Source organism: Musca vetustissima, unplaced genomic scaffold (genome assembly GCF_032173495.1).
Source record: "Musca vetustissima isolate MV318-11 ecotype Yass unplaced genomic scaffold, APGP_CSIRO_Mvet_v1 utg13467, whole genome shotgun sequence".
Classification (NCBI taxonomy): domain Eukaryota; kingdom Metazoa; phylum Arthropoda; class Insecta; order Diptera; family Muscidae; genus Musca; species Musca vetustissima.
In genome coordinates this window covers 322,497-348,844 of record NW_026882551.1, presented here as the reverse complement: position 1 = coordinate 348,844, position 26,348 = coordinate 322,497, and the positions used below count along the sequence as shown (strand labels likewise).

Below are 26,348 nucleotides of genomic sequence, written 5' to 3'. Positions count from 1 at the left end.
ACGGGAGATAGAGGTATCCTAGGGTATTTATATCACTAGCATAATAAGTTGTTCGCGGAAGAAGCACTTCGAAAAAAATTATTATGTTGCGAATATTCCGCACGAGCAACGTCGGACGGTAAATTCTGAGTCTTACACCACAATTTTGTTCCTGAACGTGGATTGATCCGCAATTCGCCTTATTGGCCTGATTTGCATCCCATGAATGCATACTTACAAAAAATATGTTTATATATTGGCGTCCTCATACTATGATTCTTCATAATTTCTTTCCATTTCTATTCTTCGAACTGTTGAATTGCTGTTGCTTGTGATGGGTGGCAGGCAGCCAGCCAGCTATTCATTTGATTTCATTCAACAATTATGACAATGGTATCAACAACAACCACACCATCTGTATGTAGCACACAGTACTTGCAACCACAATGATTTTGTTAAATCTTTCGATGTAATATTATTGACCATATGACGAGATTTTAATCTTATGATACTGAGGTTCGGTCAAGGAATGTCCTTTAAACACACACACCCGCACACGCACTCACACACAATTAACCATGGACTTGAGTTTTGTGTTAAATTAGGCAAAGCTAAGTTCATTACAAAATGAAATTACTACTACAGTCAACCACACATAGGATGCAATAATAGTAATAATAATCACAACAACAACTACAACGACATATTATATGCAAATCAAAGAAGGACATTATGTGTAAATTAAACACATACACAGATCTTAAGACACACAGCAAATAGAAACATTAAAAAACATTGAATTTTTTTTATATAAAAATTAAATTATTATCACAGAAAAATCCATGATCTTACATTTTTTTTATTTTCGAAAAAAGTTCTTTCAAGCAAAGAAAATTGAAAAAAAAAATCTTACACGATATTCACCCATCTTAATACATCTCGTACACACTCACTCTAAATATCACTAGCAATCTATGTAATACACATGTTTGCAGAGTGCAAGCAACAAGGACGACGGTAGTATCGTATGTCCATATGTGTAGGTATTATGTGTTATATCATAGGGGGGCGGCGGCCAAAACGATGCAAGATATTGAAGTCACAAGTTTAACCTTCGCTTACAAAGGCCAACGGATACCGAAAATGACATTCGAGTGCATGGTCAATATCATTGCAAGAGGAAATTGCGTAGAAACCTCACATGTTCGGTTAACTGGCAGCAACTACTTTTTGGGTTCTATGTGTGTGTGGGTAAGTGTGAGTGAGTGTGTATACTCTCGCATAGCGAGCGAAGAAGACGAGAACGTCTAGAATGCAGAAAACTCCTTCATGCATTCTAAAGATGTTTGTGTTTGTTATAATCCAAGGATAACAACACTTTGACATTAAAAGACATTAAATGCAATGTGTCAACATTAAATAAGTGCGTGTAATGTTTGCAACCGCCGGACAAACAAGCATTCCAACGAAATCCCTAATAATAATATCAGCAACAATAAAACAAGTACAACAACTACTTATAATGATAATAATGAGAATGTAATCTGAATAATGATAATAATAGAAATAATCAGGTATTTACAAATTGCCATGCAATTGTGGCAAACTTTTGTCCAAGACTGGCCAATGGCTGGTCACACGGGTTTGTGTTTAAGATGTAAAATGCATAGAATTATTCTAATTATATTTAAAATTATTATCATATTCAAATGAAATAGGATTTGTGGAAATATTTGTAAGGATTTTCGTAACTTGTAGAATGTCTATCAATATTATGATTTGGTATTAATCTACTTAAGGACAGATGTGGCAATTTTTAATCGTAAAGAAATTTCAAATTGATATTTTAAAATAAAAAAAAACAAATATTTAATGTGAACTTAGCTTATTAATAAATGAAGGCAATTAAAGGGATAATTTAAGATCAATAATAATACATAATCTCACAACTGGGCTCCTATAAAAATAACTTCTTATATTAAAAGACCCGGCTTAATGGGTCTTCCAAAAATCTTGCTAATGGTTAAAGTTTAAATTTTATATTACAATATTTCTAATAATAAGAGCATTAAAGACCCAAACAAGATTGTTAACATTTGGATGGACCGAACCTTTAATTAAATTGAAATAATTCCAAAATTTACGATATGTTTTTTTTTTTTTTTTGACTCATTTATTAAAATAAAATGCCACAGCATTGCCATTTTGGCTACAAAATCCAAAATGTCCTAATATTAGAATAAACAGATTTATGATGAGGGTGACATTTCACAGTAAAAAAATATTGTGCTGTTTTTTGTTTGGTGCATTCAGTTGTGAGTTACAGGGTGTTAAAAATGACACATGCGAAAATGCAAAAAAAAATGGTTAATGGTGAAATTTGGTTTCGTAGATTCCGTTCAGGAATTTTTGATGTTAAAGATGATCGAAGTTGACTGACATGTTAGCAGTCGTAACATCGCCCAGTAGCTAAAAATCTAACATAAAACTGTTTTAAACCATTTATATTTGACCAGAAAACGGCCAACAGGAGAGGTGTCGTGTTCCACCAGGATAACGCTAGGCCACACACATCTACAGCGACTCGCCAGAAACTTCGGAGCTTGGTTGGGAAGCTAATCGCTTCCCTAGGGATGATTATGAAAATCGACTACTAGAGTTTTGTTTTTGCAAATGGAGAGCAGGACTTCTATGAGAGAGGCATTATGAAGTTACCTTTAAAATGGTAACAAATCATACAACCAAACGGTGCATATTTGAAACAAATCGAGCATTCCGAGCATGTTAAATAAATTTCTATAGTTCATATAAAAAATAATGGATTTCCTTTTCCCCAAACTATTATTTTGACTTTTCTATAAAAATGATATTTTTATACCCAAACAGAAAATGTTTTTATACCGAAATCAATTATTGTTTGCCATTAAAGACTTAAATTCCATTTGCAATTAATACTGGGAAATAACTGTGTAGTGTTTTAATATTTCATCCATAACAACTACAAAAAACAACAACGACTACGGACAAAAGCAAAAACCCTTTTTTTAACCAGCCAACCAACCAACTCCATAACATAAATTGTTTTCTTTAATGTAATTTATATTGAGATCACACAGCGAGAGACTTTGTGACAGAAAGGAATATAACCAAACAATGGAAATGGAAAAGAACACACAACAACAACAACAACAAAAACGACAACATACCCATATAGACTCACACACACTCACATATATGCACACAAGGGATGAGTTTGATTGTAATTGCAAGCAATTTATTTTGTTTGCTTTTAACATTAACATCATCAGAAACGAGATGCAACAATCCTTGTTTGTAGATTCGCACAAAAATATGTAAACTTACTTGCATATATACGAATACAGTCACCCACACTCACACACTGCACTGCACTGCATACATGTTTTGTTTCGTTGTCCTTGCGTGGCTTAACATTGAAACTCAACATCATCTTGATGGTTGTGTGATGTTGATGCAGATTCTGTTGCTGATACTGATGTTGATGGCATTGCTGCTGATGCTGCTGCTGCAGTTGTTTTTGGTTGCCCGACGATGTCCTTGTAGCTGCTTTGCATTGTGTTTGTTAAATTTACGACAACATACAAGTTTTATTTCTCAGAGTTCAACTCAAACCCAGTGCCTGTTTGTTTGCTGGGCCACAGTAAGCGAACAAGGGAATTATTGCAAAATCGAATCGATCGAATTTGGTTTGGGGCTCTGAAGATAGTCTGAATAGACAAAACGAGGGTAGGATTTATACACGATCTGAAGAGGGGAGCGTTCATAGATCAGACGAAGGAAGTAAGCTCCATATGGCACAAAAGAAGGGTGTTTTTTACACAAGATAAATCTATTCTTCGTGGAGTAGGGGGGCAGTATGTACTACCTAAAGTAGATAACATTGTCTGAAGAAGGTAGTCTTTTTTGGTGTGTGAAGCACACAAGTTTTAAAATTTAAACTTCCCACTCATGAAGCTCTAGTTTCCAAAATATTTCGATTTAAAATATCCCAATTAATGTCGTTGATACTGTTATTTCGCCAAAATATAAATGCAAATTCTTACACACTCCTACATGCATACATACATCGAGACATTTCTCTTTCCACGGAGAGAGTGACGAGATGGGCAATTGGTAGTTGCAATGCACGACCAACCAGTCATCATATGGGGAGGGTAAACATTTCAGCTTTATCTAAACGAACATGGGCACATACATACATGCATATACATATGGCCTCGGCTATAGCAATGGGGCAATGCCAGCCAGCTAGCCAAACATAGGGCATCGTACATGTTGCTCTTGGTGCATTATCTGAAATTACATCCCAATGCGACAGATTATCAAAATGCAAAACAACATTCCATGATGGACATGATGGCATTACAATAAAGGAAATTAAATTTCGTCTCTCCTCCAATGTGGACTGGCGTTGTTGTTGTTGTCGACTTCTGATGCTGTGTACATTGTTGCATCTATGTGTGTGGGAGCAACGATAGCTGTATGCGAAACAGTTTAACTGGGTAATGCTAACAACTACCATTACCAGGTTTAATGTCAAGTCTAATATTAAAACATCTGCGATGGGCAAATTTGTCACCGAGGGAAATTATATTTGGGCTTGCAAAGAATGATGAGAAGGCCTTAAAAGAATATTTCTTTGGGTCGTGTAGAGAAAAATCTATATTAATAGAAGAACCTCTCTTAAGGTTTCTAAAAACAAAAGACCAAAGTTTTTTTAAATGTTTCTCCATAGACGGTCTGAAGAAAGCAATATTTATGGGTTATAAGCTCTCCAGTGACTTCTAGAACTAAATGCTTACAACAAGTATTTTATCGATGTTATATAACTGTCTTATAACAAAGAGGTTTCGAATTTTGACGGAATGGGTTATACAATTCGCTTCAAATAAAATGTAGAAGTTTATATAATATGGACCCTTTTTGTCGGAGGTACCTGAGAATAGGCCAGACGGATCCCACCTTCGGACTTGATCTAGGCCTGCTAAAATAAATGGTTATACAAATCGGATATTCAAATTGGACATTCCATTCGCCTGATATTGGATTGATAAATATTCAAAATTTAGATCATTCATGCGGGAGGTAACAGAAGGAGTAGAGAATGGGTCCCATCTTCGAACTTGATCTAGGCTTGGTTATGATAATAGTTAGCCTTAAGGCTGAGGATATAAAAATTATTTTTCACAACTTCGCGATTATTCCAAAGACTTTTATAAAATATAAAAATGAAACAAAACAAGCAGTCGACTTCCAAGTCGAAAGTTGTTACTGTATCTTTGGCAAAGCTTTTCATGTTGCGAATGCTAAGCTTGTTCGAATAAATTAATAAAAATAAAAAAAGAAGAATAATTGCGCATAATGCGAAATCTCACACATCAGCTTTTTGATCGACCTAAACATATAATTGTTGGATCATTGTCATAAAACCTCTAGAAAACCTGTATTTATGGAAAGAATATAGATTATATAGAAATACGACAGTCGTAACATTGCCCAGAAGTAAAAATCGACCATAAAACTGTTTTAAACCATTTACACAAATCTGGAATCAAAAAGAAGAATGTTTGGGTGCCACACCAATTAACAGAAAAAATAGGATAGATCGAATTTCCATCTACGAAGCCTTGGTCAAATGGAAGGAGATAGATCCATTAGGACCAGGACTAACGGCCAGGAAGGTTCTGTCATGCATTTGGTGGTACTGGAAGGGGATTATTTATTATGAGTTACTTCCATATGGCTAAATTCTGATCTCTACATCAACACATCTACAGTAACTCCCCAGAATCTTCGGGAGCTTGGTTGGGAAGTTTTAATGCATCCGGCATAAAGTCCGGACTTGGCACCAAGCGATTATCATCTTTTTCATGCATTGCAAAATTTCTTTAATGATAAAAAATTAGTATCTAGTTAGGATTGTGTTTTTTTTTTTTTTTTTTGGAAATAGAGAGCAGGACTTCTATGAGACATTGTGAAGTTACCTTTAAAATGGAACAAATCATACAACAAAACGATGCATATTTGGCCCAAAGCGGACATTCCGAAGCATGGTAAATAAAGTCCTACAGTTCGTATAAAAATAATGGATTTCTTTTCCCCCAACCTAATATTTTATTTGTACGTCAATCTAAAAGTATCGTATCAATATGTGACTTTTCTATGCACTCTTCAATAGGCACAGAAGACCCTTGAACTACCTATACGCCTTTTAATGATGAAATGCCTTCAATTGGTTTTCTATATATAGTCTACATTATATTATATTCTATGGATTGAACTGTGGTATAGAGAGAAGGCCTTTCCTATGTCTTTTACGCATTGAACGGAATTCTATAATTTAGTCTTATGTAGATATACAATATTCTAAAAAGGCCTGATGTCCCATTGCCCATCTCTGCTTTAACGTTTGTTCCCACATGTCTCGTTAAAATCCACATTAAGCATAGAACGATGGAGGATAACTGTTGCTGTTTGCCAAAATAGATGGACGTGCGACTAAAAATTTCCTAGCGAAATACTAAACATTTCAACTACATACACAATAATATACGATATTTACGAATAAACAAGCAAAATTGTATTCTACATTTTTCACAAGGAAAATGTGAACGACAACAACAACTACAACAGATATGAACAAATTGAAATTTTGTTAAATGATTAAATTCAACCTCAAATCCAACCTTAAAATCTCGCAAATGAACATTTCAAAGAAATCTGTTAACATTTCCTCTGTTTGGTGGGATTTGTTGAACTTTGTATGAATGAATTTGTGTAACATCATCTATCTCTGTGTGACTGTATGTATGTATGTGTGTGCGCTTGTCTGTGTGCAATACATTTCCATTTCTAAAGAAATGAAACCTAAACACATCTGAGTTTTGCATCAAAAATTGAAATGTTGAAAATCCATTTAATGTGCCACCAGAGTGGTGGATAGGTAAGAGACACGGGGGTAATTGAGGAAGTTCCTTGTCTGCTTACTGTCAGCCAGCCAGTCAGCCAGAGTCAAAATGAAAATCAGACATAAACAAATCTGTTTTTGACCTTAAGTTAAATTGAGAAAAGGATTTTTACATTTAACAAATTAAGTAAATAAGTCTCATTTGTTCATCAACATCATATCATATTTGCATACACAAGAACAAGTCACAAAGCACACAAACACACACACACAGACGAAGTCGGTGTGTAAGTGTTATTTTGAGAATAAACAAAACCAACACACACACACACTCATAGCTACAAGGATATAAAATAAATAACTTTACTTTGCATCATAACCAGACATTTTTGAAACAATTCATGGAAATTCTATTAAAACTGATTATCATATTGTAAATTATATCCTTTCAAATTGAAGTGTATTTACACACAGCCATACACGCACATATATTTGCATAGAAGAATGCTCATATACCACACAACGTCTGGTGTAACCAATACCTTCATTTGTCCTTAAATGTTAAGATATTTTGTAAATAACTTTAAGGTTTTTGGTTTGGTTTCTTGCTGATTGACATTCTTGCAGCAGATAAGAGTTTAAGGATATTTTGAGTGAATTTTAGGAATCTGTTTAAGGACATTATGAAGACTTTAAGGAATTACTGATTTTAAGGACAACAACAAGTCCCACCATAATATTAAATTATGAAGGGAAGATGTTTTATTTCCCGAGTGTTAAAAAATGTGACACCTTGATTGTTTATCCAATATTTTAGTTTTGAAGGCAAATGGTGACATAATGTAGGAAATCTTTTATGTCAGTCCTTGAGAACAAGGTGTTTCATAAAGCATTCATATATACAAAGTAGTAAGTGGCTAAACGCCAAATGATTAGTGACTGTATTAGAGTATTGAAATGGCAACAATAATTTTTTGATATTTTTGAAAATAAAAAAAAAACTAAGTACTCAAATGTGCCACAAACGACTTAAAAAAACTTCAATATTATAAGAACTGTCTTTTTATTTGTATCAATTTCACTCAAACGTTACTTTATCAGATATTAAGTATTTAAACAATGAAACGTAAACAAATAAACTATAAACAAATGTGTTTAATAACAATTCATTCGCCGTGGTCAGTGGTGTAATGTTATTATCAGTTATCAGTAAACAGTAACCAATCCAAGTATCTCTTACATTTACCTACCTCTGGCCATAGAGCGAATGTATTTTTTATAATATATTTTTTTATGCTTCAATATTTTCTGTTCACCTATTAATTGTGTCAATAGTGAAATGAGTTAGTTTCCTTATCAATTTATATTTATTGTGTCTTTGTTTTCCGTCTGCCCTTTTGCTTTGTAATCAAAACTATTGATCGTCAATATTATATTATTTTTCAATAACAATCCACTTCAAAGTGGAAAATAAACCGGAATCAGATTTTTGGATATATTCACAACATAGATTTATGATTAACAATTTTGTTACAAAGAAAACTTCCAATGTATATATGATAGGAAAACTATTATTAGATGACGGGTATTTGATAAGTTTGGAGTAAATTAATATTTCAAGAAACGTCATGGGAAATATTTTAGAAATGATTTGTACATTTTTCATATTAAATAGCACATTATTAAATTATACAAATAGCACATTCTACAATTAATATGCGATCGCATTCAATTTAAAATCATTTGAAATTGAAAATTAAAACATTGATTACTTTTGAGAAACACATTTAAGATTATAAGACCACATGAGTTGTCTTTTTATTTGATTTTTCATAATGTCCCAGTAAGTCACTTATCACTCCACTCCAAAAATATTCATCATCGACACCCTAAATAAAATGTTCGATTTCTTGAAGAGAATTACCGATTTAACATTTTCCAAACATAAATTGTTGAGACATATTTAGAAGATTTAATCTAATGATATTGCGAACGGATTGATCACAACTGCAAGTCCTTAGATGGACTAACCGTACAATAATTCGGGTATGGAATGGTCTCAATTTTGAACAATTATAACGTACATAAAAATGTAAATTGAGTAATATTATTTAAAATCTAGATTTTGAAAAACGATAGTAACGATAGTAAAAAACAATTATAATCTTTCGACTTTAGCCAAAAATTTCAGAATTCTACCCCATTTAGTGTTACCCTCCTCGGCGGCAGCTTTATCCAAATGTTCAGGTTCCTCAGGACCTTTGGGTCCGGCCATTGTTACACCCACCAATTCATCTGTGTCCTTAATGACAGCCACAAAACAGGTACCATGGCCAATGTTCGACATCAAGAAGTCTTTGCCGAAATTGGTTTCCTCTTTGGGTTCACTGCCAATGTTCAGAGGTTCATCGCGGAAGAAATATTTGCACAATAAATCCCAAATTTTTGCGCTATCTTCTTCCTTGGCCAAACGAATTTCGATGCCATTTTCAATATGAGGATATTGTGTGGTCATTTTATTTTTTAGTTTTTAATTACACTTTATGAAAATGAAATATTGTGTATTGCTTTAAGGCCGCGAAAAAGTATACAGAAAAAACGTGTGGAAGATATAGTTTTTATGACTTTTCGAATATCAACGATTTAGAAGTGTTATCACTTCCTCGAAATAAAAATCAACAAAAAACCCGATCGAAAGTTTTTTTTGTTTATTTTTATCAAATTTGTTTTTCTTTGATAATTTTGGAAAAGTTGTGTTAATATTTTTTGATGATTAAATGGTCGTATGGTTGCTATACAAAATTGAAATGATCTTTTTCATGCATTTTCAAATTGTGTACACAATTTTGATTTATCAAAAAAGAGGTTATTTGACTGGATTCATTAATCTCTTTTTTGGAAACTCCCAAAGTTAGTGAGCCTACTGATTATTTTAATAGAAACTGCTAACAATATCATACAATTAATTTAATCACATTAGGTTTTCGTATGTTTTCTCGGAAACAAATATAAATTATTACATTTTAATCTATTTTTTCATGACAATATTTTTTTAATCAATTTACATTTACATGTAGTGCACCGAACTTCCCTTGTAGGTATACGAAATATAGTCCAGGTGTACTTAATATTAAAAAATAAAGAAAACTAGTTAGAAAGTATCATTCTGCGTTGTCACCAAAAGTGTGTCCTCAGCCAGAAACGTACGTTATGGTGTCGAAATATGTTAAGGTCAATATTTAGGTTATAAATAGAAATCAAATCAATAATTGTAATTATCTTATTTTATATGGCTTTAAATATATTTTCTAACACATTTTTTTTTTTTGCTTATAGACATTTTTTTCAAACAATCAATACTTAAACAAGACTTACCACAACCACAATTTTCTGTCCTATTGTCCCTGAAAAATATACTTAAAATTCATGGTTATTGTCATTGAAAAATATCATAAAAATCCACGCTTATTGTTATTATTTCCTTGAAAAATTATTCTTCCACACATTTTGGTCCATAGAGACTAATATTTGCATATTTTTTTATTTTAATTTAAATTTGCAATTATATACACCAAATAAAATTAATATGTACATGAGTTCATATTTACAAAATCTCAATTACAAAATTTACAAGGAACAATTGTTTTTATATCACTAAACAAAGTCACTAAAATACTACTTTACAACAACAAATTCATTCCCATTTGCAAAAAGTACATCTTTCTTCTACAAATTCTTACAAACGAATAGCAAAAGTTCTGCAGCATTCGTGGGGTGGGGGAGGACGGAATACTTGTTTACCCTCAGCATCCAAATACTCCTTATAATAGGCCACATTAACACAATCCCAACCCAGGCGAACCTTGATGGCGGCCGAATAGAAGCTAGTGCAATCGGCAGTCAACAACTCGAAACCCAATTGTTTGCCAATGTCATTGACAGCATTGTAGAGGCGGGCACCAATATTCTTGCCACGCATTTTATCCTCAACACAGGTGGCAATAACATGCAAGACCTTCGTCACATTGTAGCGCTTATAGACATCGGCATCTCTTTCAACTTTTTCCAAAAATTTTAAAATTCTACCCCATTTTGTATTACCCTCTTCCTCGGCGGCCTTTGCTAAATGTTCAGGCTCATCAGGACCCTTGGGTCCGGCCATGGTAACACCCACCATTTCATTGGTATCTTTAATGATTGCCACAAAGCAGGTCCCATGCTCCAGGTGAGAAAGCAAGAAATCTTTACCGAAATTGGTTTCCTCTTTGGGTTCACTGCCAGAGGTCAGAGGTTCATCACGAAAGAAATATTTGCACAACAAATTCCAAACTCCTTCGCGATCTTCGTTGGTGGCCACACGAATTTCAATACCGTTTTCAATGTGAGGATATTGTGTTGTCATTTTGTCGGCTTTCCTATTGGAAATTGATAAGAACGTCAATTCAGTTGAACTACAATGTGGCACAGTGTCGTCGTGTATTGATTAAATGCCGCAACGAACTAAACTGAGTAAATGTTTTTTTTTCAGTGGCTATTAGAACAGCAAGATTTAGAACTGTTATCGCTTCCGCGACAATAACAAATAAATACTCAAAACCATGTGGAACTACTCACAATTATTTGTCAATGTCACTACGAATTCGGAACGTTTAGGCTCTACGCGGCTCTTTAAGAATAGAATTAATTTTGGAATAAATAATTCAATTTTAGAGCAAGCCTCCTCGGTGATGGTGATGTTAGTGTGGCGATGTGGTGTTGCCGTAATAAAATAAAAATTTGTGCTAATGTATAATTCAAAATGTTGTGAACCGTTGCTATAAATAATTTAGAGTGTAAAAATAAGTCGGTGCAGGCCTGGCCTTTGTTCCAACATTTGTTTGATTATTTACACAGTTGTTTAGTCCAAATGTTGTTATGACTACCTAGTCTTTGTATGGAAAAATATTCTCCACAAACTTATGTTGGTCCAATATTTTGATAAGAAAATTCTCAGATATGGATCGTGCTCAATTATCACTTTTATTTTCGGTCTTATCGGTTCTACCAGACAAACGCATGAAAATAAATTATTTTAATCTTTTTTCAAGTTTTTATTTTTCCAAAATGAATTGCAGTTTTATAGAGCGCAGCTACAATGATTACGTGTGAAAGGTACTCCGGAAAATATACCTCTGGAGAATGTATAGTTCAAGTGTACTTAATACACAAGGAAAACTAGTTAGATTCAGTCTAGACTAAGGCAGGGACGTTCGATTAGGGTGGGATCGTAAAAATTTTAAAATTTGGGTATGAGAAACAAAGGACGAATCATCAAAATTTTAGAAACTGTACACCAATTTTCATATACTAATAAATAATTTCAAATTTTTTCAGGAATCACAAAAACTGCATTCATTCAAATTTGGCGATAATGTCACAGGTATGATTTCTTATTAAGCACTCACTAATCTTTATGAACTGATATACTAAGTTGTGTTTGTTTTATTAATATGTTTACACTGTTCTGTTGATATTCAAAAAACATTTCAAAACTATTTTATTGATTCGTCTTCAAACTTTACAAACGTTTTGCATATACTCGACAGCCGTCATGTGGCGCTAATGGTGTAAATACTTGCTCCATATTCTCATCCAAAAAATCCTTATAGTAGATCGTGTGGACCAGATCCCAACCCATGCCTTGGAACATTTTTGCCGTAAACAAACTCGTGCACTCAACAGAAATCAACTCGAAACCCTTCTCTTTACCCATATCCACGACAGCTTTACTTAGAAGGGATGCAATTCCTTTGCCTCTCCATTCCTTTTTCACTGACACAATGATTAGATGAAGTAATTTTTCAATTTGGTAACGTTGAAATAAATCAGCTTCATTTCGTATTTTTGTTAGAAATTTATGGATTTTTTCACCCGTCGGATCATTTGTTTTGACCTCATAATTCGGTAGGGTTTTTTTCTTCTCTGGATTCTCTGAATCATTTAGTATGACTCCAATCAATTCATTGGTTTCTTCGTCAATTGCCATTAAACAGAGTTCCGAATCGATTAATGAGCTTAAAATTGTTTCGCCAAATCCTCGCTCCTCGTCCGGTCCGAAACATGTCGACAGTGGCTCATCTTGGAAAAAATATAATTTCAAAAATCCATAGACTTGTTGGCAGTCCGTTTGTGTTATGCGCCTTAGTTGTATATTTGAATGTTTATCCCGGTCCATTTGATGATATTTAATATTTCGAATTAATTTATCCGAATAGGCTGGGTGCTGCGCCCTTTAAAACAAGGCGATTACAACAAATGATGAAAGAATGTGAAATGGTCGTTTCATTTTTTGCGTTCTTATCAAAAAGCTCTCCATTGCTGACATACATTGTTTTATGAGACCAATAAACTTTGTTTGCTGTATTCTCAGGCATTGCATTGCATTTTTTTCAATGTTTGATATGTATGGCTAAATGGACTCTCTTCAGATGCAGTTGTAATCTAGTCGATTTTTTTATCTGTGGATTGAGTTCGCGCAGAAAATGCTTACTGATACAGTACAGTATTGATTCTTTAAATAGCACAGATTGTAATAATTTCATCAAATGGAAAGAGGTGTTCATAGTAAAATAACTCAAAAATCAAAAAATCAAATCAAAATCAAATAATTTATATGTTTTTGAATATTCACTAAAAAAATAAGTCATGTGAACGGGGTATCCGTTTGGATTCAAAATTTTAACAGCCTAATTAGGTTCCTCTCCCACCACAGTTGATAACAATTTTATAGAAATACATATTTTCAATAAAGGGAATGATGCATCCTATCAGGTCAGAATTTACCACACATTAATAGGTATGATAAACACAGAATTAGTGCAAATAATGGTCAACAAAGGCACCGTCCATTCTGGCATCTTTCCCACAAATTGTCTCAATTTTTAAATTACTAAAATCTTATAAAATATCAAATGGTTCCCAATTTGATGTAGAGCTTGCCTTTAATTTATTCAGCCAGTGTGGATAGTAAAAGTGCTCGACCTCAAAATATGGACCCGAACACCACAAAACACCGCAAAAAAAACTGTCCAAAATATCAGACTATGATTACACACCTGTCGACAACACCGACTAATAAATTCTAACAATTTTATTTTCTAAAATAGTACTCTCCCCTAACAGAATTTTCCAACTGTTGAAACATTGCTGAAACGTGTCATAATTAATCATTTTAATTAAGTCTTGTCACAATAATTTTTGTATATTCTTGTGAATTTTCCATATCTTCAGAGTTAGCGAAATCTTGGTCTTTTAGACCCCCAAAATATCGTTTATTTATATGTACGTGTATGCGAATAAAATGCTTGACCCTTTGAGCCCCGAATTGTTTCCTGTGAACATTTATCATTTTCTGTGCACAGGTTTTTACGAATATCTTAAAAAGGATATGTACAATATTTGACGTCACTACATCCTTGCATTGGGGAGATACTGTACATCCTTTCTGTAAAATAAAAGTCCAATATCGAGAAAAGCTAATGGAATATCCGCTCCAAAATCACTGTAATCGCTCTTTATGTTCTTTTTAACAATAATCGATAATAATTTTTAAGATAAAATTCGTAGAATTCGTAGAATAAGACACACATTTGTACTGTACACATTTTTGCCCTCAAATATATTTTGAAACGCGCATAACTTAACTAAAAATTACAATTTTTCTTTTGATATGTTGTGGGCAACATTGGCCCAAAATGGGTTAAAAACTACAATTTTATCACGTTAATTGTTATAATAGCATTTTCCGATTATTCACACGTATAATTTAAAAGGACAATATAAACAAAAATGATAATAATCGGTTTTACAGTAAAAATCCGTCTACAAAGAATAGGAGCAGTTCAAATTGTGTCCCAGGCCAGTTCTTTCAAAATTTCATCACATTCGACTTGTGGTAGTGTCTGTTGTATGAATATGCAAATAATTGTATGAATATGCAAAGAAAGACAACTCTTAAAAACTGCAAATTAATCTTGTTAGTTTTATAAAACACAAACATTTCTAAATTAATGACCAAACATGTTTACAAAATTGTAATTAAGATAAATGTTATTTAGGTGGACCCTTCTCATATATCAGTTTTATTGTAAAATTCGTTTAAGAAACTGGATGTTAGTGTGATAAGAATTTAAAATTCTATTCCAGACAAATTTTGTGTTTTTAATAAAATTAACATATCGTGCCAGGTTTTGTTTTCCATATTTCTAATTCCAAACATGGCATTAAAAAATTTACAATTCTTTCTAAAAAACACAGTAGTGTTTTTATTTTATACACATTTCTATAAATTATTTAAAAGGTACACCAAAGTCATTGTCTACAAATTTATTTTATTTATTTATTTTAGTTTATTTTTTAAATCAAAAAAATATTCACAATTATTCACACTCCGCATCCTTACAATCTCAAAGCATATGATCTACAGGCATCATGTGGTGCTGGGGGGCTAAAATACGGTTTGTTATTGTCATCCACAAATTCCTTGTACACAATCGTATTAATACAATCCCAACCAAGGCGTTCTTTGATTTGAGCCGAATAGAAACTGGTACAATCTGCTCTCAACAATTGATAGCCCTTCTGTTTGCCCAAATCTCGAACAGCATTATACAAACGGGAACCTAGATTTTTACCACGCATCGAACTATCCACACACGTTCCAATTATGTAGAGGATTTTTTCCACGCCATATCGTTGGCTCACCTTGGCGTCACGTTCAATGCACGCCAACATTTTCAAAATTTTGCCCCATTTCGTGTCACCCTCCTTGGCAGATTCTTCGAAAAGATGGTCAGCCTCGTCCACACCCTGTGGACCGGCCATACAAGCTCCAACCACCTTGTTGGTAGGTTTGTGTATCGCCATAACACTGGTGCCATATTTAATTTGATTTAGAACATATTCCTCCTCGGTAACTGAGGCCACTCCCATAGGTTCGGTGAAACCGGTTAATGGTTCATCTTTGAAAAAGAATTTCCGTAAAACTTCTAAAATTGCTTCGCGATCTTCCTCTTGTACAATTCTAAGTTCAATATCATCGTCATGGCTCATTGTGTGTGTGTGTCTATGTTTTATTTCTTCGAAGCGCTATGAAATTCTGATGTTGCTCAAACGATGTTAACAATACAACTGAATGGTTTTATTTTTCGAAACTAAGACCGATTTTATTCTCCCAGTTTCTTATCTATTATTAATTATTTCTATTCCATTGTAATGGTTATATACGATGTGTGTTTTTGATAAGAAGAGTTTTTGTTTTATATACAAGAGTAAATGTTTTAATGTCGCTTACAATGGGCTATCACTTAAAAAATATTTTTTGTCACATCGATTTAATTAATCGCATCTGAAATCGATTTCATTTTCATATAGGACTCTATAAACTTTACACATGGGAATTTCTGTTATTTCCAAATGTTACTATTTTTCCCCAATATTATTACCTGATTTATTATAATTTCCATTTCGTTATTTTGTGGCCAACCTAAACGTTCAATACCATTCTATAATAGTTGTTGCTTCCGCTTTCAAATCCTCCAATATAGCCTTACACCATAAGAAAAAAATGTCCATTGCCCTTGCACGTCGAATCTCAGTTAATTCTGTAAAAATTCTCAGCAATTTAGTAGGTTTCGAGGTTTTTTTTGCCATTCACCCTCCCTTTTATTTGAGATCATTTTGCAGTCTTGTCAAGGAATTGTCACCCTCAATCGCTCTATCATTGGTTTCTTCTGTCGTTCGTTTGCCGGTTTGCTTGGCTATATTAAAATATTCCACGCACGCCATGAATGAATCCATCTGTGAATGCAGCACGTTCTTCAATCAATATAACATATACGTCACAGTGCACATACATACACATATATAAAAACACAAAAGAGAGAAAGGATTTTTCTGTGTTGGATTTTCAAGGAGTGCCAGTGTGTGTGTGTGGCGATTTGGTGCCAAATAATGGTTTATTTATATAATCCGTTTATAGACTGCAATGCTGCTGCTGTCATTCAGTCGTCTGTCATTGTCATAGAAAGCCAATGGGCCTTTGTGTTTGTGTACACATAGAAATTTACTATTTAAGAATATTTTGTAATACTTGTTCTGGTGTCAAATCCAGTAGATTATTGATTTTGACTATACACAAATACTATTTTATCGTGATAACGTATGAGATCAGAATAGAATTTGTTAATTATTCTAAAATCTCAAAAGAAAAGACTACACCATGACCTTTACAAAGAAGTACATTAAATTTGTCTATATATTACAAATTTTTTAATATTTTAAAATTTATAAAAATATAAACCTAAACAGTTTTTGATTTCAACCTAATATTTAAAATGAGAACAGTAGTAATACAAAATTAATAACAACAATAATAGCTGACATTTCTTTTTCTCTTAAAAAAATAAATTTCTCTTTCATCTTTTATCAATATAATAAAAAGAAAATCTCTCTTCTTGAATAAGCGGCAATATGTTGTGGTCTCTTGTCAGTTCATTGATAAAGCATTCATCAGTGTCTCACACGATCGTAACGCCGCAATACGTTCTCTCTCCCCGCATTATCGGCAAATGCTCTGATCAGCTGTTGTGTCGACGACAACAAAACAACTGGAAGCAGTCAAAACAAATACGTCATCAGTTGAACAATCAGCTGGGCAACAGCAATCAATCTGGAAACATGGCAAACATTGATAATATTCGGATAAGTGTTATACAACCTGAAGATCGACAACGTGTTTTGGATTTCCTGCGAATCCACTACTACTGCGAGGAACCCCTAACAGTTGGCAGGGAACCCAAACAACAAGATCCAGCCGATGAGGAATTCAATTTGTCCAACATAAATCATGGAACATGCCTCATGGCAATTAATACGGAAACCGAGTCCATTGTTGGTGCCGTATTGGCTGGCCCCAAGGGGCCCGATGAGGCTGAACACCTTTTTGAAGAAGCTGCCGCAGAGGGACAATCAAAATGGGGAATTATTTTGAAATTTTTAGCTGGTGTTGAACGTGATGCCAATGTTTTTCAACGTTATGGCGTTCAGAAGGCGTTACACGCCCATGTACTGGGAGTAGATGGTGAAATGCGGGGCAAAAATATTGGAGGTCGTTTAATGTCGGAACTGATGCGGCTTGGCAAAAAGCTGGGGTATGAAATATTAACAGCGGATTGTACGAGTTATTATTCCGCCAGACTATGTGAACGTCTGGGTTGGGAATGTATAAATGCTGCCTATTACGCCGATTATGTTGATGATGTGAATAAGAAGCCCGTTTTTGTTGTTCAGCCGCCTCATGACTGTTGCCGGACTTTTGCTCAGCGCCTATAAGTAATAATGTAATTATTCTGTTGTATTTAATTTCTTTACAAAAAATAAATAATTGACTCGTGGTATTTGAGTCAAGTAATATGATTCCCTATATTAATCCACTTCCCGCCAACAATTTCGTAATATTTGTATCAAATTTGTGGTATGTAAAGATAACAGAAAACAGACAAAAATAAAGTTTTTGGTGTTGTCCTTGGACACAATCGGAACTTCATGAATGTTATTTGTGATTTGTCCATACCTACAGCCTGTAATTTTACAATATGTGGATCTCCCAGCAATATCGCGTGGTGTTACCTACTCTTGGGCTCATGCGAACTCAAAATAAATAACCACACAAAGTAATTAACTGTTACATGTTCTCAAATGTTATTCACAAAAATTAGTTTCTCTTGATTAAAGAGCAATATAATGTAAAATCTTTTCACAAATATATTGTGGTCTTTTGCCAGTTCATCGATAAAACATTAATTAGTATATCGGTCGTCTATTTTTCAATGTTATGTGGAAGCGGCTATAACAACGACGTACAAGTTTAACAAACATCTCGTCAATAGCTAATCGATCGGAAAATATGGCCAACACTGATAACATTCGGATAAGTGTTATTCAACCAGAATATCGTCAACGTGTATTGGATTTCCTGCGAACACATTATTTTCGTGAAGAACCTTTAACTATTGGCAGAGAACCCAGGCACCAAGAGCCAGACGAAGAGGAATTTATTCTGTCCATCATAAATCATGGAACATGTCTCATGGCAATACATACGGAGACGGAATCCATTGTTGGTGTCGCGTCATCGTGTCCCAAGGGACCCGATGAGGCTGAAAACCTATTTGAAGAAGTTGCCACTGAGGGACCAACGAAATATGGTATTATTTTAAAACTTTTGGCTGAAGTTGAACGTGATGCCAATGTCTTTCATCGTTATGACGTTCAGAAGGCATTACACGTTCATGTGTTGGGAGTAGATGCTAAAATGCGGGGGAAAAATATTGGAGGACGTTTAATGTTCGAATTGACAGTGCTTGGCAAACAGTTGGGATATGAAGTGATAACAGCTGACTGTACGAGTTATTATTCCGCCAGACTGTGTGAACGCCTGGGTTGGGAGTGTATAAATACTGTCTATTACGCCGATTATGTTGATGACGACAATAAGAAGCCGTATTTTGTTCCCGAGCCTCCTCATAATTGTTGTCGGACCTTTGCTAAACGACTATAAGTAAAAAACAAATAATTTTGCTATTTTAGTGTTTTTATTAATACACAAAGTATTTGTTTAAAAAATAAAAACTGTAAATAATATATTATGATGTAAATTCGAATATGCGCAATTTAATTGACATGTCCATATATGTATATCTTCGTGGATTTTTTAGTGGAATATCATAGGAATTGTACCATTACAATTCAGCGCTGATACCACAACAAAGTTGACATTTGGAAACAAATGGAACGTTTGATAAATAAATGGTGCTGTGAATGCTGGCATCAGTTATGGTTCCACAAGTAGAAACTATGCTGAAAATTATGGCAATATATTTAGGAGTTTCAAATTTAGTTAAAAGTTAATCACATCTTAAATCGATGGGAATTATATTGGTATGAGGTCATACAGATGTCCAAGTGAAGGCACTAGCAAACCCTCAACCATGTCGTGGCAAATCAAATTAAATATATTATGTATTTCATAAAAAATATAAAATTCCTATACAGTTCAAATTATTCAAATCGCCCTCCAAGTTATTTTTGAATCTTTTAAAAATAAAAAAGTTGGAGAATAATTAAAAGTAATATTTCTTCGGTATTGCATTTGCTTTTCTTGATATTGGACATTTACTCAAGGGGTTATTAGATCTGCATTTCCTTCTAATTTTTATTTTTTACAAATCAATATTTGTTTTTAGCTACCCTACCCTAATTAAAGCCCAACAACAAATGCATATCAAAATTCTACAACAAAATGTTTGCTCACTATTTTGTCCATCTTTTATAGATATGATAAACAGAAACAGCTGATATATTATTTCCTTTGCAAAAAAGAAAATTCCAAGAACCTATCGAAAAAAATTCCCAGCGATAACGAAACAAAAATGCCTTGCGCAATTGCACTGCCAATGGCTGGTCTCTTGACAGTATATTTGAAAATCGTTGTTCAGTATTGCACCTGATCGCTAAGCTGCAATACATTCTCTTTTCCTCCGACACCTAATTCGTGTACGAACTCTAGTTCTTATAATCCTCAGTAAACATCCTCTTAGCTATCAATAAGGAAACATGGTACACATTGATGATATTCGGATATGTGTTGCACAACCAGAAGATGAACCGCGAGTTTTAGATTTCCTGCGTATTCATTACTACCTCGAAGAGCCATTGACAGTCGGCAGAGAACCCAAACAACAGGATCGAGCCGATGAAATATTCAATATATCGAATATCGTCCATGGAACAAGTCTGATGGCGATTCACACAGAAACCAATTCCATTGTTGGTGTCGTTTTGACCGGCCCCAAGGACCCCGGTGAGGCAGATCACTTATTGGAGGAAGCTGCCGTTGAGGGTTCCACCAAATGGGGTATTACCCTGAAATTTTTAGCCATGGTGGAGCGTGATGCCAACGTATTTCAACGTTACGGAGTTGACAAAGCTTTACATATTCAAGTACTGGCGGTAGATGGGAAAATGCGTGGTAAAAATATTGGAGGACGCCTAATAACGGAATTAGTGGAAGGGGGTAAACAATGGGGATATGAGGTGGTATCTGCCGACTGCACAAGTCATTTTTCAGCCCGACTATTGGAACGCCAGGGCTGGGAATGTATAAATACCGTATATTACAAGGACTATGTGGATGCCGGTTTTTGTTGTTAATCCGCCACATGAATGCTGTAGGACCTTTGCTCGGAGGCTATAAGTTATAAGTCAATTAGTCGCGTTTTTCAATTTGTTTTCATTAGAAATAATTATATCTAATCAAAAAGTGATAATAGTACGTAATAAAATGTGAAGGTGTCTGTAGATCAATGGAAAGTTTTTTGGTTTGCTTTCATATTTCGGGGAATTTCTCATACCTTGAAGATGACCAAACAAAAAAATTAATAAAACGTGACACAAAATATATGTTTTTATGTCATTGTGAAATAATTTGGCTTGTCATTTGGTGACACGCGTTCACACGCACTGGGCTTCGTTGGGTGTCCGTCGATTGGAAATATTAAACAAATTGACATTATCTTTGGTTTTTTGTTAATCGAATGTGGAAAATTTTGATGTGAATAAAATTCGGAACATAACTAAAGAGAATATTTGGTGATGATGTTTTGAGTATTAATAGAACAAATAAAATGTCTAAAGTGATATCGAAAAGTCGTAAAACTCACATTATGCGGAGCGAAGATGAATAATATAAATATATATTAAACCTCATATTTTTCTATATCTAAGACCTTCAATATACCAAAAAAGGGGGCGGGATATTTATACCAGAGATATGTCAGAGTTTGGACACACAATACAAATTTTCTGCAAAGAAATTGTTAGCCTAATGTCAGGTTATTACGATCGGTATACAAAATGACACTCACTTTAAAGTCTTACCCTTTATATTAAATTTCATACCCTGTAATACCACTTTTCCCCCACTTGAAATCTACCAGACTATGTTGGCGATACTTAATTAGTTTTCACAAACAAAATCGTAGGTTCCCTTCTCAGTTTTTGTGTACTGCAAGATTTAATGTGCAACATTCATTCATTCGCTCGGCAGTGTGGCAAGTATTTGATTTATAAGCGTAAAATAGTTTTACACCTGAATTATAGCAATTTTCGGTACACGGAAATTAAGTTTATTTCGTTATTTTAATGAGTCCATAAAGAAATTGCAATTGGGATCTGGGGGATGGCGGGCTTGAGGTCAGACACAAGGAGCAAAGCTGTTGCAAAACAAAAATGCAACTGCAGTTATGGGGCAAAGAACAAAGTCAGTCAGCCAGCCTGCCAGGCAGCCAACCAAGCAACAAACCATAAGCGTTCGCTCTAAAAACAATGCCAGCTAAAATATGCAAAACAAAATATAAAAAGTTTACACTACCGCACATGAATTGCGAATGGGGTGGAATACAACGTCTGTACAAAGTTTTACCACAAAGGATGTGCTAAAGGCAACGAACGGCCAGCCGACAAGGAAAACAACAGCAACAGTTATAATAAAAAAGAGAAAAATAAAAACAAGTTTTGCCAGGTACACATGGTGTGGACTACAACAGGAGGCAAAAAACATGGCTTCTATATAATTCGCTTTTTTATTTAAATTACCACATAAATTTAACACAACAGAATTTTTCATATTCAATATGATTTTGTATTTCGTTTTCGTGTTTTTGTTTTGGATGGTGAAAAAATCACATTTATGCCTCCCTGAAAGTATGCAATATTCTACTAAGTGAACAATGTGTGTGTGTGGTGTGTATGTGTGGGTTTATATTTGTGCATGTAGTTAAGTGCTTCTTCTCATCATTATCAACACGAACCAAAAACAAAAGCAACAGCAAAAACGCTATAGGCAATATATTTATTGTGCCATAAATAATGCGGCAACCAATTTTTAAATTAAACACCGACCGACAGGAGGTGTTTACCGCCATAATCGAACATCGATGTGTGTCAGTCAGGCAGCCAGCCGGCCAGCAAAGGCCGTATTTGCAGAAAAAATCATTACAAAATAAATAAAATTATAACAAGAAAGCTGTAAGAGAGAGTTATGGTTAGCAGGATCGACCATATATTATCCTACACTGGTAACTATATGCGGAATATACATGCCCATGCACATGGCAAGTTAGACAAAAGATTTCGACTTAATATAAGGTAATCTTTCTATGTTAATACATGGAATATATATACATGGGTATTTGGAATGATTTTGGAAAATCTGTCCATGAGTAACATGAACGTTAAGCAGTCAAACAGATGTGGTGGGAGGGTGAGGATAGAAAATTGGTTTATGGTATTTGAAAAAGGAAGGTCCTTTAAAAGAAATCGCTAAAAAAGAAAAGTGTCCAAGACAAAGCACTGCTTTACAAACCAGTGAAACCTATGACAATACTTCATTTATTCGTCTTCGAATCGCTTCCCTTTTTTCATCTTTCATCTACAGGCAGGTCAAGTTCGAAGATGGGCTATATCGGATTAGGCCATATAAGGGTCCCATATAAGGGTACGCCCCAATTTTCGGTATTTTGGGGTTCTTGAGCGCGTTTTCCAACTGAATTCTGATTCTAAAATTTGGTACATTGGGTTCTTATTGAATACCACATATCTCCACTAAAAATTATAAATATCGGTCCCATTTTTCTGGTAGCCCCCACATAAGGGTGCCCCAATTTTTGGTATTTTAAGGTCCTCGAGTGCGTTTTTCAACAGAATTCACTGTAATTTGGTATTTTGTAGTCATACAAACCTCCCTACCAACAATTATTAATATTCACCCCCTTTCAGGGTAGTCCCCATAAAACCCCCATTTTTATGGGGTTGTCCCCATATGGCGAATTCTGCCATAGTAGGGGGGATAATCGTTATTCGGAATAGTCAGTTTTTACCCTACAAAGTGTGGAATTCTAAGACGTTTTAGCCATTTGTTGCAATCATTCCGCCTTTTAAAGATATCGTTATAAAAAACTCGAACCTGACGATATTGTTTTTGGTGTACATAGGGGTTTACATAAATCGGTTTATAGAATTATCGGTATAGGTCCACTTTTTGCTATGTCCCCTATATTCTCATTGCTAGTATTTGTCAGTATACCTATGGTGGAGGGTATACAATGTTCGGCCCGGCCGAACTTAACGTTTTTTCACTTGTTCTTTCTAGTTTGGGGACAGCCAATTTCAGGTTGTCCAATTCAAAATTGCAGGCTCCCAGTGCGTAAAAGCATTAAATTGTCAGTATAGGTTCAAGACCCAAACCGTATTTTCATCACTTGCGATATCTTCGTGAATAAATTTGATGAAATAAGATGATTCTGAAATAGCTACACATGTATCCTGACCACAACTACATACCAAAATGTGAATGTAATGTTTTCACATAAAATTTATTGAAAAACAGAATTAAAAAACGTGGGAATTTTAATTTAAAGCTTACCTACGTTGCTGACGCCGGTTTAATTGTTGTCGTTACTATTGTTTTTGTTTTATTTGATGTTTCAACAATAAATTCATTGCAACTACAACAATGTGCAATGCTCTCAATTTTTGTTTTTTGTTTTTATTCACTTTAATTTACTTATCTAGGTCGTTTTCAACGCGGTTACAAAATAAGCTTCTCTGCTTGTTGCAGTTGCAAGATTTTCTGTTTATTTATTTTTTTTCTGTTGATGTTGTAGTCGTGCTGACTGGCAAATAATTTGGGCTCCTGTCATTTATTTTCAATTTCTTTGTTTTGCTTTTATTTTTTAGTTGTGGTAATTCTTATTTTCCTCTCTGCAATTTTGTTTTTGGAATTTTTTGTTTTAATTTTTTTGTTTTTGTGAGGGAGGCACCACTGCAAATTAACTGACTTCCGCCGGCATGACAGTCAATGCAGTGCAATTTCGGTGTGCTGTGGTGAGTAAATATGTAGGTATGTGTGTACATTTTCGGGTAATATATTTATTTGCCAGTTTTTTCGTTCATTTTTAATTTGTGTTTTTTTTTTTTTTTTTGCCAGCGCCATCAAGAGGAGTAAAAGGTTATTGGCAGTTAAGAAAATTGCTTAATTACAGGAACGTAGACTGCTTTTTTGAGGAAGTGTGGGATATTTCACAGATTTAATTAACGAAGGGACACATTAAAGTATAAAAAGATATCCAGATAACTGATATCAACAAATGTTGATGAAGTTTTAGGTAAACTTAGCTTGGGTCGGTTATATCACATTTATATAAATAAATGTTTTCTGTAGAGATAATAATTAGAAATCATTTTAATCGAACAAGTAAGGAATCTAGCTTCCAGAGTCACCGAAGGGATAATAGCCTGGGGATAAAAAATGTCAAACATTCCATAATCATACCAGACCACATCATATCCTAAGCACTTTTCTGAACCATGGGAAGGTTGGTTATGACTATTTCAGATAATGTGAATGGCTGCTCTCTTAGAAATATGAGAGACATGATCAATACTGCACCTGATTTTTATATATCAGTTTAAAACACAGTCGGGCGAAGCACCGCACGCGTGCTCTCTCGCGAGAGTAAATATCACTATTCTCTCACACACATTCAACTGAACCAATTGAAAAACCATTGACACACACACAAAGACAAGTGCGTGAGAACAGAATTTTTTACGCTCTGCCCGTGCCTGGTTTAAAATATCCAAGCTAAAAATCTCAGCGTATCCGACGATTGATGATATTGAACGTAATGGGCTTCGTCGTATGACTCAAGAGTGTGAGAAATTATTGCCGACGTTAGCAAACATAAGCGGAAAAGTAGACAAACCCACTGAATTACGAATAACTTTTAAATTAATCTGGACTTTTTGGACTACTGTATGATGTTCGTCAGAGCTAGTTTCTTTTTAAATATATTAAAATACTCGTCTTTAGTTCAATCTGATTTAAACATGTACGGTCCCCATATCTCCTCCTAGACGCACGTCTATGGTTTTACATTAAATTGCCTATGCCACAATGCCAATTAAATCTTTTATCTGTTGCAGCAAAAGAAAATTAAGTTATCCACAACGACCAATAACGCCCCCCAATGATTGCATCCTTCGTCGTATTCTCAATATTTGTTTAATTGTAAGCCTACGTCGTAACGGTATGTGAATGCGTTTTGTTCGTACGGTATCATAGGTTTGGTGAGAGCGTGTGTATGTGTGTGTGCGAAGGTATGTGTATTCACGATAAGTGACAATGATCATTGCGGCCGTAAATATCACACATTGCGGGTGGTCGCAAACCTGCGGGTGGGTTACCACTTTTTAACAGCCACAACTTCCTTTCCTCAGCCAAGCTATCCTGGTATTTGCTAGCTTTCTTTGGTCTTTGTTTTTT

The 26,348-nt window shown here is 34.4% G+C and overlaps 6 protein-coding genes across 6 annotated transcripts; 3 read left to right on the top strand and 3 right to left on the bottom strand.

Annotated features, from left to right (window-relative positions):
- Window positions 1–10,656: 10,656 nt before the first annotated feature.
- Window positions 10,657–11,327, bottom strand: LOC133329020 (uncharacterized). Its single transcript, XM_061537519.1, has one exon. It carries the CDS (start codon window positions 11,325–11,327, stop codon window positions 10,662–10,664), a length of 666 nt encoding a protein of 221 aa, XP_061393503.1. The 3' UTR covers window positions 10,657–10,661.
- A 1,155-nt stretch (window positions 11,328–12,482) lies between these two features.
- LOC133329019 (arylalkylamine N-acetyltransferase 1-like) lies at window positions 12,483–13,338 on the bottom strand. The gene is made up of 2 exons (XM_061537518.1): window positions 13,292–13,338; window positions 12,483–13,194 (listed from the first exon to the last, which is right to left on the bottom strand). The coding sequence occupies exons 1-2, from the start codon at window positions 13,336–13,338 to the stop codon at window positions 12,483–12,485; spliced, it is 759 nt and encodes a 252-aa protein (XP_061393502.1).
- A 2,023-nt stretch (window positions 13,339–15,361) lies between these two features.
- Window positions 15,362–16,015, bottom strand: LOC133329018 (arylalkylamine N-acetyltransferase-like 2). Its single transcript, XM_061537517.1, has one exon. It carries the CDS (start codon window positions 16,013–16,015, stop codon window positions 15,362–15,364), a length of 654 nt encoding a protein of 217 aa, XP_061393501.1.
- Window positions 16,016–17,434: 1,419 nt separating this feature from the next.
- On the top strand, window positions 17,435–18,295 carry LOC133329017 (arylalkylamine N-acetyltransferase-like 2). The gene has a single exon (XM_061537516.1). The coding sequence runs from the start codon at window positions 17,435–17,437 to the stop codon at window positions 18,293–18,295; it is 861 nt and encodes a 286-aa protein (XP_061393500.1).
- Window positions 18,296–18,869: 574 nt separating this feature from the next.
- LOC133329016 (arylalkylamine N-acetyltransferase-like 2) lies at window positions 18,870–19,523 on the top strand. The gene has a single exon (XM_061537515.1). It carries the CDS (start codon window positions 18,870–18,872, stop codon window positions 19,521–19,523), a length of 654 nt encoding a protein of 217 aa, XP_061393499.1.
- A 1,055-nt stretch (window positions 19,524–20,578) lies between these two features.
- Window positions 20,579–21,175, top strand: LOC133329015 (arylalkylamine N-acetyltransferase-like 2). The gene has a single exon (XM_061537513.1). The coding sequence runs from the start codon at window positions 20,579–20,581 to the stop codon at window positions 21,173–21,175; it is 597 nt and encodes a 198-aa protein (XP_061393497.1).
- Window positions 21,176–26,348: the final 5,173 nt, after the last annotated feature.

Coding starts and splice junctions, on each gene's coding strand:
- LOC133329020 (XM_061537519.1), bottom strand. CDS start 11,327: ATGACAACACAATATCCTCACATTGAAAACGGTATTGAAATTCGTGTG.
- LOC133329019 (XM_061537518.1), bottom strand. CDS start 13,338: ATGCCTGAGAATACAGCAAACAAAGTTTATTGGTCTCATAAAACAAT. Junction 13,195..13,291: donor TATTGGTCTCATAAAACAAT/GTATGTCAGCAA, acceptor CTTGTTTTAAAG/GGCGCAGCACCCAGCCTATT.
- LOC133329018 (XM_061537517.1), bottom strand. CDS start 16,015: ATGAGCCATGACGATGATATTGAACTTAGAATTGTACAAGAGGAAGAT.
- LOC133329017 (XM_061537516.1), top strand. CDS start 17,435: ATGTTGTGGTCTCTTGTCAGTTCATTGATAAAGCATTCATCAGTGTCT.
- LOC133329016 (XM_061537515.1), top strand. CDS start 18,870: ATGGCCAACACTGATAACATTCGGATAAGTGTTATTCAACCAGAATAT.
- LOC133329015 (XM_061537513.1), top strand. CDS start 20,579: ATGGTACACATTGATGATATTCGGATATGTGTTGCACAACCAGAAGAT.